The sequence below is a fragment of the Festucalex cinctus genome, chromosome 15 (genome assembly GCF_051991245.1).
Source record: "Festucalex cinctus isolate MCC-2025b chromosome 15, RoL_Fcin_1.0, whole genome shotgun sequence".
NCBI lineage: Eukaryota > Metazoa > Chordata > Actinopteri > Syngnathiformes > Syngnathidae > Festucalex > Festucalex cinctus.
The window spans coordinates 8,160,550-8,172,696 of NC_135425.1; the positions used below are offsets into that span (position 1 = coordinate 8,160,550).

The 12,147-nt window shown below is 38.7% G+C and overlaps 1 protein-coding gene across 3 annotated transcripts in view; it reads left to right on the forward strand.

Annotated features, from left to right (window-relative positions):
• The window catches only part of mbd2 (methyl-CpG binding domain protein 2), a 37,221-nt gene that overhangs the window by 5,564 nt on the left and 19,510 nt on the right, over positions 1-12,147 (forward strand). For 2 of the 3 annotated variants that reach the window (XM_077496734.1, XM_077496732.1), the window contains exons 2-5: positions 2,795-2,954; positions 11,125-11,265; positions 11,339-11,429; positions 11,494-11,671. In XM_077496734.1, the coding sequence (XP_077352860.1) occupies positions 2,795-2,954; positions 11,125-11,265; positions 11,339-11,429; positions 11,494-11,671 (570 nt within the window). Of the gene's footprint in view, positions 1-831; positions 1,283-2,794; positions 2,955-11,124; positions 11,266-11,338; positions 11,430-11,493; positions 11,672-12,147 lie in introns of those variants that run through there. The other variant, XM_077496733.1, reaches the window with a different exon arrangement.

Consider the following 12,147-nt stretch of genomic DNA (forward strand, 5'->3'; position numbering starts at 1 on the left):
TGGGGTTAGCCCACAGCCCTTTACCCTACTAGACTAGATCTGCCCTTGCCCAGAGCAGATGTTCAAAGTCACAATCAAAGCAAGAGTAATTGGTGTACACCCAAGAGTACACCCAAGTGTTTGAAACGATTAGCTAAACAGCAAGCTTGCATGAAGCCCGATAATGATCCTCAGGTGTGTTGCTGAGAGAGATATGGAAAACAGGCTGGATAGGGGTACTCGAGGACCGGGCTGAGAATCAGGGGGCTATAGGATGAACATAAAATATATAAAAAGTGTACTTGACAGCAGAACGTAGAGGAAAACTTGGCTTCTAAAACAAAAATATTATTAGGCATTTACAAAGACAAAGGTTTTAAAATGGCCCCCGGGCCGTAGTTTGGACACCACATCTTTACAGTATTTCTTAGAGAACGTTGCAGAATCTCAACGGGACAGTCCTGTCAAGGTTCAGTCTTGCTGTTTGTTTATTTATTTATTTATTATTTTCAAGCTTACGTCATGTAAGCCACATGGGGTCTCCCAGGCGGAGGAGCGAACCCGCGCCAACCGGCTTCAGTCTTGCTGTTAGGCCCCCTTTAACCTCTTCCATGATGTCACTGGTTTGAAGCAGAGATGTTGAAAAAGTGGAAAGCGTGCTCACTCTGTCTCTTTGTCCAGGCTCTGTTGGACGTTTGACACTGTTGTAATCAATACAAGTCCCAGTGGTTTCACATTTATTTTCATACTTCAGTTACAGAATTACACTTTGCTGTAAAGGTACTACAAAGTATATCTTATAATAAGTTCCGGCCTAGCGCTTTCCCAAGTGATTCGTCTTTCTTTACAGAAGAGCTCAGAGAGAGAGCGATCGGGCAAGATTGACGTCACACGCTCGCAGCCAGCCGTTAGCCCAGCTCGAACCTCATCGGACCTTCAGTTATTATTTCGGAGGGTAAACTGAAAAACATTCTAGAAAGAAGTCCGTTTTTATCCACGCTGGACACTTTTCTTTCCCGTAACACAATACTGTACAAGCCGTCAGGGCGGAGGCAGGGGCGAGCCAGTAATAACGTAACATCTGTGACGTCGGCACTTGTTCTGCCGGGTTTGCCTCCACATTTTGGCTGGAGGGCCACAGAGCGATCGGTTAACTTGAACAGATCTTCTGTGATCGATAAAGTGTTGCGCTGATGGAGAAGAGGCGGTCGGACTGTCCGGCTTTACCACCCGGCTGGAAGAAGGAAGAAGTGATCAGGAAGTCCGGGTTGAGCGCCGGGAAAAGCGACATCTATTATTACAGGTACACTGTCCTCTTTAAACTATTGGTCAGTGTCATCAGCCACGGGCAAAATATTCGATTCGGATGACCTCTTATAGGTCAGCGACTACTGCGGAGTAATGCCTGTCATCGTAATGAACGTAACAGTCTCTGCTGATGATGATCAGTCGTGTAACTATTGAAACTTAATGTAACTTTGCCCAACAGTGCATATTGGATCAACACGTATCGAGTTAATTCTCCACGTATATACTGTGTATGAAATGCTGCTCCCTTTTCATGATGTTATTGAATGATCGCATAAGTAAACTGTCATAACGAATACAGAACCTTAGTTTTAGCGTCACACCCTGACAAGTGGAATACTCCCTGTTGCTGACATGCTGCCCCTTGCGTAGAAGGTTTTATGTTCAACATGTTTAGTGGTGGTAAAGGTGAAATATAGTTATAAACATACATTATAATTCATCCTAAAGCTTTATAAACCATGTGGTTATCTAACAAAGGGTAGCTCACTTTTCATGCAAACACAAAATACCAATCAAAATCAAAATCAACCAATGACAAGGTCATGGGCGAAGTCAATAAAAAGGAAAATAGCCGTCAACGATGTCTGCGGTCTGTCTACGCTTCCTGTTGCTCAGGCTGAACTCAGTGTCACAAACATCTGTGTTCCGTCGCTTCCTCACAGTCTGTAACCTGAAGTACATCATGAGCTGTGTCGTGGCTTTACTACTTTCAGTTTGGTTTGTAATATGACTCATCAGTTCCAGTCAGGAAACCAGTCAGCAGGTTGACTTACGGGAAGAGTAGTGAAACTCAACCACAGTTCATGGAGTGGGCAGATGCTTTCTTCATGTTTTCTTCACATAGTGTTAAGATTACATGTAAGGGATATTATGTTGATTGAGAAACAAATTTAGGCCAACAAAAAGGCCGCATGACACGAGGAACATTTTATAGGGGAAGTCAACCCAAACATTATCTTTACAATAGTACTGTACGTTCTATGTGCAGCCACTAAACACACTATTTTGATGAATATTGCATTTGTGGAATATAGGTTAAGCAGCCATCTCAGGGCGGCCATTTTGCTACTTGCTGTTGACTGAAAATGACATCACAGTTCCTCAGCGCTCAGGTAACGACCAATCACGGCACACTGTTGCCTCAACCTGAGCCGTGAATATTAGTTAGAATGGTATGTTTAGACATGCAACATATTATAGTAAAGAATTGTTTGCGGTTGACTTTCCCTTTAACAACTGTTACTTGGTTCGTTAAATTAGATGGATTATTTAAAAAACAAAACAAAAAAAACAAAAAAACAGCCTCTAATGCAGTTCATAGGTTCAAGGTTTTAATTTGGGTTCTGGCCTTCCAATGTTAAGTATTAACTTCTTGCATTTATGGCTTCCATATGGCTACTAATATCCATTGTGTGAACAATTCCACTTGAACAGTTGACCAGGTTAAAGTTCATTCAGGCAAATATGTCTTTCTGACTACGTCCTTGTGTCTTTATGCATTTAGTCCTACAGGGAAAAAGTTCCGGAGTAAACCTCAGTTGTCCCGTTACCTTGGAAACAAAGTGGATTTGGCATGTTTCGACTTCCGGACGGGGAAGATGATGCCTGGCAAACTACAGAAGAACAAACAGAGACTCAGACATGACCAACTCAACCTGGCAAAGGTAAGGCGGATTGTGCGTGTGTGTGAGAGGCTCTATAGCTGCGTGTCACCAGATAATCAGATTAGCACTGCGTTAGTGCTGAACCAAACCAATACATACTGAAGTTCTACAGTCACTAAAGACATATGCAAACTCAAGCTGTCACCAAGATGCGATGTATACGTTTGTCAACTGGTGTGATGTCCACCTAATGGAAAGAAATACATTTACAACTGTCGAGATGCTGCTTGATTCCAGAGCATTTGATGAAGGACATTCATGGCCGCGACATCAAGCAAATGGAAACATTGTTGACAGATTAATGGGTCAAAAATTCCCCCTGGGTATTTGAGATGAATAGGCCCAGGGGGCGCGACAATTGAGCTGTGATCAGTCTGAGAAAATACCTAAACTTATTCTTGACTGCCCCTGCGCAGATTTACACTGTGTCTTGCACCAGACATGCACTGGGCACAAAAATAGAGCCCAAGACGTCAATGTCATGGTCTGCAAACAGTCCGGATCTCAATCCTAATCAAAAATCTGTGGTGGAAATGAAAGAAAGGGTCAATGACAAGCTCCAAAATTCAAAGCTAAGATGGTAACCGCAATCAGAGGAAGTTGCAGTGAGCTTAATGAAGACTAATTTTGTTTGTCAATGATTAAAGAGATCATTCGGATTTTTTGACATGAATCTCTATTTCATCCTCACCTCCAGTGTGTGCGATCATCACTGACATGACTGACAGCGTTCTGTGACACGAGTTCTGGTCCGGTGTTGGACGAGAGGAAAATAGTCCAGCAAGTTGGCTGGGGTCACCTAAATAAAGGGTTTTATCTTCTAAAAACAATTTGTGTTCAAAAGAGTGATACATTTGCATCACTAAACTCCTTTCTGAAAAAAGTCAGACGCCATTACCGCTGGGCACTACTTTTCTGTACGTTCGTATCACTGCGCGTCGCCCCGCATGCAGCTGATAGACGCGCACTAATCTACAAGTTGTCTTTTCGAAGGGGGAAGGCGCGCTGATCAGCTGTCTGCAGCACGTCGATCAGCTGTCTACGGGGCGAATAATAATAATACTAAAAGTAATACGAACTAACAGAAAAGTAGTGCCCGGCGGTAATGGCGTCTGACTTCTTTCAGAAAGGAATTTAGAGCGCAAATGTATCACTCTTTTGAACACAAATTGTTTTTAGAAGAAAAACGCTTTATTTCCGTGACCCCAGCCAACTTGCTGGACTATTCTCTCGTCCAACACCGGACCAGAACTCGTGTCACAGAACGCTGTCAAGGGTAAGTCAGTGATGATCGCACACACAGAAGGTGAGGATGAAATAGAGATTCACGTAAAAAAAAATCCGAACTATCCCTTTAAGTCCACGCCTCGCTCAGAGACTGCAAGCTTTATTTAAAGCCCAAGTTAGTGCAAAATAGTCAGTTATGAGTGTAGTGTTGAAGTGTAATTTTTGGTTCTCGTGTTATTTTTGGTTCTTCATAATTCCATATTTGTTTTTTCCTTGGAATTGAGTGATTCCATATTATTTTCTTCTAATTCATCTAAAAAAAAATGTGAACGACTACCACAATTTTCAGGCAAGAAACAATCGGATCCCTACACAGGACACGACGGGCGGGTGAAGATAGCACCTCCCACTCGGTGTAAGCTTCTAACTGTGGAAGAAACAACAGGATTATTTCAGTTGAGTCAAGGCAATCTAAAAATAACGATACAAATGTGAGAAGGTTATATCATACGATAGACATTTTTACATCGCACTACTGTACTCGTACCAAATTCATTTCTTTTCTCTGTTAAAATCTACCACCATCTGTTCTTTCAAATTACTCCGCATTGCACCAAATCTACCTGTCACTTTCTCATCACTTTTTAGTGTCACCAACATGCTCATTGTAGTAACGTCATCCAACTCTACTCAACTTGTCCTTATTCAGCTCACATCCCACCTGTGGGGCATAAACACTCATCAACACACCTTCAATTTGAAGCTTCGCAATCATCAGCCTGTCTATTGTTTCGTTCTTCACTTCAAAAACATTCTTTGCATACTCAAGAATCATGCCTATGCCATTCCTTCTCCTATCCAGACTGTGACACGTAACGCCTCATTCTTAAATATTAGTGAGGGGTGAAGCAAGAGTCTGGTTGGCGGGTGCGTAGAACATTAAGCTCGATCAATATACTGTAACTGGTTTTTCACAGATTGGGAAAATGGGTATCATTACATTATCTTTCATTTAAATTTATTGCCCATGTGTTCCTAGTGTTTGTGAATATATTTTGTTGTGTTTTACAGTAAACTCCAACTGGGTTGTCATTAGTGTTGTTCCGATACCGTTTTTTGGCTGCCGATACAGATACCCAGCTTTGCAGTATCGGCCGATACCGATCCCATACCGATACCTCTGTTTTTTTTTCTCAACCTGAAAAAGGTGTCCTGCCATTGATTCACAGCATTCAAGGGCCAATAGGATATCTTAGATCGGCATGCAGTGATCATGTCACATATCAGTGAATGTCGTGCACGAGCAAGACACAAGATGCTGCATCCAAAATCCTATATTAGCTTTGGAATTAATGGGATCGGCATGTTACTTGTGAGTAGTCACCGATACCGATACCACTGTTTTAATGCAGTATCAGCACCTCTGCCGATACCAGTATCGGTATCGGAACAACACTAGTTGTCATATCAGTAATAGGGATGTAACGATAAGGGCAATATCGTGATATCGTGATATTAAAACTGGCACAAAGGAACACATCTGTTAAAAGTCAGGTTGATTTCCATTTGTATATTCCTAGAACCCCCTAATGGCAAGTTTATTAGTGCAATTTAATTTTCATTAGGGATGTTTTGGCATTCTTCGTTTAAAATCTATGCTAATTGTCAGATGAAGGGGAACCCTAATTTGCTTGTAAAGCCATCATCAATTTGTTCTTACATTAGCAAGCAAGTGCATCAATATTGTAGGTGGTTTATATGTATTGCTGTTATATACAAAAGGACAATATTGTGCTTTTTTTTTTAGTATGAGCTCTTTTTTTTTTTTTTTTTTTTTTTCAATATTGCGATCTTTTTTAAATATCGCCAATCCGCCCACAATATCGTGATATTTATCGTATCGTGACCTTCATATCGTGATAATATCATATCGTGATGTTTGGATATCGTTACATCCCTAATCAGTAAACACATAAAGCAACATACACACACTTGCTACACAGAAACACGCTGCATTCAGGGTACTTTCACCACGTTAAGAACTTTCAAACGCAACACGAGCATTCATCATTTTTCTTCAATTATGCTTTTATGATAATGAGAAACCAAAATCTAAATCACAATTGAATTTCGATTCATTGCTAAACTGGAATATCTTAAACCATTAGTTATGCGCAAGTCCACAAAAATTGGCATAACTGTGCTTGTTTCAAGTTGTTTATTTGTCACTCCTGTAAAATTTGCTCTCCTCATGCTATCCAAGCCAATCTGTCCCAACAATGTATCAAATGTTCTAGTTGCATACCGTGACACCTGCAGGCAGGAAGGAGCGGTTTAATTTCTCCCTTCACACAGCGCGGGTGTTAAAGTTTCTCTAAAAGAGCTCTACAGGGTTGTCGGAGTGTGCTGGAGGGGACGAGTTGTGTTGTCCAGCATGGCTGACAGATTAGCCGTCATCCTGTTGTCAACCACTGTGTCAGCTGGGTTCCACAGGGCATGCTTTGTTGCATGTAGGATTCCATTGATTTTAGGGCTGCTCGATTATGGGAAAAATAAAAATCCAGATTATTTTTGCAATCGTTGAAATCATGATTATTCAAACGATTATTTTTTGGTACAAAACAAGAAAATATTTAAGACCAATAAAAAAAATAAAAAATAGAAACACAATATTTATTTATTTATTTATTTATTTATGTATGTTGGCAAAAACTTGAAGTGCACTGTGCAGTAGGATGATCATTTATGTTTTGGTACAAAACAAGAAAATGTTTAAAAGTAAAAAAAAAGAAAAAAAAAAGAATTATTTTATGCAAGTTTTTTTTGGAAGAAAAAGAATATGAAATTAGTTATTGTAAAAAAAAAAAAAAGTAAATGTATACATTTAAACAACTCAAAAATTAGTATTAAAGCGATACTTTACTTATGAAGCCATTTTTGGCGGTCAAACAATATTTTGCCTATAATAAATTTGATATTTTCATTATTTTTCATGTACAATTAGTACCTTTAAAAACACATTTTTCAAATTGCTGTCGACTGAAAATGACATCAAACGGGCTCAGGTAACCAATCACAGATCAGCTTGTGAATGTCACGTGACGAATCCAAGAAAACAAATCCTCCACATATTGACTCGGTTAACAGGCCTATTACGTTCCCCTTCATCTGACAATTAGCGTAGATTTTAAACATAGAAGGGCCAAAACATCCCTAATGAAAATTAAATTGCACTCAAAAAACAAAAAAAACAAAAACTAGCCACCAGAGGGGGTGCTAGAACTGCACAAATAGAAATCAACCCAACTTTTTTTTTTTTAACAGAAGTGTTCCTTTTAAATACCGTGAACATGACGAAGACGATATTGTGTCAGTTTTAATATCACAATCACGATATCGACCCTATCGTCACATCCCTAGTTTTATACCGGATACCATTCCTGATGTAATCTTCAGCTTTTAACTAATGTGCTGCCAAAAACGTTCTATTTTGAATATTGCCATGGTCCCAAAAACGTATTTAAAGTTGTATTTTTTTTGTGTGTGTGTTTTATGCTAGTGCATACAGAAGGCTTTGATGCAGCCTCTGACCTGAAGAGGTCGTGAAAGCAATGGTAGTTATTAAAAAAAAAAAAAAAAACGGACAGCAGGTGGCAGCAGAATATAAGAGATCAACAAGGGGCCATGTTGCAAGAAGCTTTTTTCCACCAGTGTTTTAAACATGTTTGTGAATAATGCTGAAACGTAGCTATATTCTAATGCTAATTGCTGGAAAATGGAAACACAAAGAAATATACTTCTTTTTTTTTTCCCTGATGAAAGAAGAGACTAATCTTTCTTTTGGTAGGTTCCATGGATTTACCAAGACACATTAACAGAAAACTTTAAAAACATTTAAGAGTAAAGTAATGAAATAAGACTAAAGTATTTTTCTAAAATAATTAAAAGAAAAGAAAAAAAAACACGATTTCAAAAATGTTGAGAAGACCTTAACCAAAGGTGTAGTAAAAAAAAAAAAAAAAAGCAAAGTTTTTAAAATAGATTTACACTTGGGGGTTTGTTGCATTTGTGTGCAGCATAACAGCTAAATGCAGCTTCACCATTTTTACTTTGAAGTCTGGGTTCCACTAATTGGCCCAATATTGCAGATCTCAGAGCCATACTGGGTTTATATTCAACAACAAGGTCTTGTGACCCCTAGAGGCTGGTTTCCTTCGTAATGTATATATGAAACATGACTCGCTTGAGAACATTCCAAGTACAAGTCGAACAGTGCACATTGTGCAAAAGTGTATGTTTTAGTTGTAAACAGACTGATGACTTCACGTGTTTGTTGATTTGGCTCTATGCTTGTCCCGATGATGGTGAAATGTCCTCCTTCTTACTATATTCAGCATCTTGTTTTGTGGGAATGAGGATTGAGAAACAGTTTGATAAGAATAAACTCTGGCGAACTACTCATTACACTTGTATGGCCGTTACCATACATATATAGCATGTAAAACTGTTACTTAAAAGTAAATTGCCTCCACAGTTTAACAACAAGCCGAACAAATTGTCAAGGATTGTGTTTGACCCCAAAAGGTCTACTTTCTAGACAAATGACTAATGGGGGGTTTTCTCTTTGCTTGAGATATTACACATGATTTTATGAGGTTAAAGGACAGCCAATTGGACATCAGGATTTGGTTGCCCATATTGTATTCATACTGGAAACTCACTGACAAACAGTTTGATTTGTTAACTGCTAAACACACAAACAGGTTTAAAACTAGGGATAGGCGAGTACCGATACCAGGTATCGGTATTGGGCCGATACCAGAACACATTTCACTGTATTGGTAATTGCGATGGCTATCGATACCGGCATCGGCTCCCACTCTTGTGGTCATTTTTCGGTCAGGAACTAAAAGCTGAAATGGTTATTTTGCATTTAGTGACAGGCACTGGGGGCTCCATTAAGAAAGCACATATTAAATTCCCCTCAACATTTTAATTAGCTCTGAAGTGCAGACAGATTTTTATATTACGTATATAGGATATCGTCATTGACTACTGTATCGCTGTGAGATGAATGGCGAACGGAGAACGTGAATCAGGAAATGTAAATACAGAGCAGCCTTCCAAATTAAAAGCATGGATTTAAAAAACAAGATAAAATTTAAAACGTCACACACTAAACACCTTGAGGAATTAACATTGTAGATAGTACTACATAGGGCTGGGAATCTTTGACTGTCTCACGATTCATTTCGATTACAATTTTTGGGTTAGCGATTCGATTCAGAATCGATTTTCGATTCAAAATTATTTAATTGACAAATGCTTTCTGCTTTAATTTACAGATATGCACAACATTTGTCATGATCTATTCCAGTCTGCTTTGCAAGACAAAATGACAAATAGAGACACTAATGTCTTTTTTTTTTTTTTTTAACATTTATTCATTTTGTATTGTAAGTGCCTTTTCCCACAAAAACAGCACGTGGGCTACAACTGCCTTTTCCCCTTCTTCATTTCTAATTTAAATAAAATCGATTTTTGGATATTAAATATCGATTCGATTAATAAATGAGAATCTCGATTCTTTTATGAATCGATTTTTTTTGGCACATCCCTAGTACTACACTGCATTTCAAAAATAAATAAATAAATAAATAAAAAATTGCACAACCGCATATTTTGATTGGGACGTTTTTCCTGACCACTGGATTATTTGTTTCATTGTATTTATGTATTTTTTGAAATTCATTTGAATTGTGCTCTATGCAAAATGACTTATGAGCAAATTGAAAAAATATAATCATTAATTTCAAGCAATTTTAAGTAAATTCGCTATAATTGGGTTATATTGGTCTTTTAAAAAAAATTCTATGTCATTGTTTTTTTTTGGAAATTTTATATATCATAAATACTAATGGTATCGGCAAATGGTGTCGGTGAGTACTGAAGATTTGAGTATCGGTATCACGCTCAAAAAAGGTGGTATTGAACATCCCTCTTAATAGGAAATTCATTCTCGGGGTGTGAATTGCCTAGTACCTGACGATTTGATTTGTATCACGATTCAAAGGTCACGATTCGATTCGATTAGTGATAGACCGATATGGTTTTTTCAAGGCCGATACCGATACAGATTATTTGTAGTCAAGTTGGCCGATAACCGATATTTCAAGCCGATATTCATTTGCAGTAAAATGGGGAGGGGGGGGAATTCTTTCAAACTATATATAATTTCTCACTGAGTAACAAATTCATGTGAATGTAGCTCATTTGGGGTTTTTGTTAGGGTTCGTAAAAACGTTTCAAAAAGATTTTTGCGGTGAAAAATTGTGTGGATATGTTCCAAATGTGTTTACGACAAATAAAAACTGACTGCGAACATCTTACAAATCCTGATGAAAACCCCAAATTCGCTACGTTCGCAAGTATCCCCTGCTCAGTGAGCTTTATCGGCCTTCAGATTCAAAACATGGCCGATGCCGATATTTGTCAAAATGCCAAATATCGGCGCCGATAATCGGCCCCGGCCGATTATCGGTCTATCCCTAGATTCGATACCGATTAATCCCGATACGAATTTATAAGTCGATTGTTGTTTTTTTCATTTAAATTCAGAAAATACAAATCAGTAAACTTGTACAGTGTAAGATTTGTATGAAATTTATTATTTATTTATCTGAAACTTCAGTCTTATACAGGTTGTAATCGGTTTCATGTTTGAACAGCATTGAAATAAAATATTAAAGTTTAATGTTCCATTAATATCTTTTATGCTTAAGGTGTGAACCCTAAGATGTTTTGGTGAATATTTTTCCATCAAAAATGGATGTTTAAAAATTGATTCGGCCGCCTATTGAATCGATTCGAGAATTGCGCTATGTAATATCGCGATATATTGCCGAATCGATTTTTTTTGACACCCCTAATTCATTCTCTGTAGGGAGGTAAGCCTGACCTGAACACAACTCTGCCCATCAGACAGACGGCATCCATTTTTAAACAGCCCGTTACCAAGGTTACAAGTCACCCGGGAAACAAGGTAAAGACAGACATGCAGAGAGCGACTGAGCAGCCCAGACAGGTAAAAACGCACTCACTCACTCTTTTTTTGTGTGGCTATTTTTCCACCAGCACTCAACTCTGTGTCTTTGCAGCTCTTTTGGGAGCGGCGGTTGAAAGGTTTGCGATCATCAGATGTCTCAGAGGACGTCCTACGTACAATGGACCTGCCCAAAGTCATACAGAGTAAGATGGCATAAACCCAATACAGTGATTTTTAACCTTTGACCTCGGACTTTCCTGCCTCTAGGTGTTGGTCTAAACTCAAGTGACGATACTCTGCTGTCAGCCATCGCGAGTGCTCTGCACATGAGCTCTGCACCTGTCACGGGACAGACATCAGCGGCGGCTGAGAAGAACCCAGCAATCTGGCTGAACACGTCCCAGCCGCTCTGTAAGGCCTTCACCGTCACTGACGACCAAATCCGGTAAGAGGCTGAATCATGCCAAAGGAATGTTGCTTTTACTGAGTAGGATACTTTTCATGTGTGGAATAAATATGATATAAGCTTTACAGCAGTGTTTCCCAACCTTTAGTGATCTTAGGCACATGCATTGGTTTTTACTCTCAATCAACAAAAATGTCACAAAAGGTCAACTCCATATAGAGTGACTGCAGACCTCATGTCTCAAAAAGTAAATACAAAAGCTCAGGTTTGTATATTCTGCCATCTAGTGGAAGAGATTATAATTGTTCTGCTTGCCACTACAGTACTTGTTGCTGGCATAAACGATCAAATATTTACATAAATAAATACACAGGTCAACAAACTTTGACTTTTTTTATAATTAGAGATGGGAGTCAACTTTTTTAGATGCACTGATTCCGAATCTACACTTGATTTTTCACAAGCACATCAGTTTTTTTTCATAAAATTATAATAACAGCAATAATATAATATGA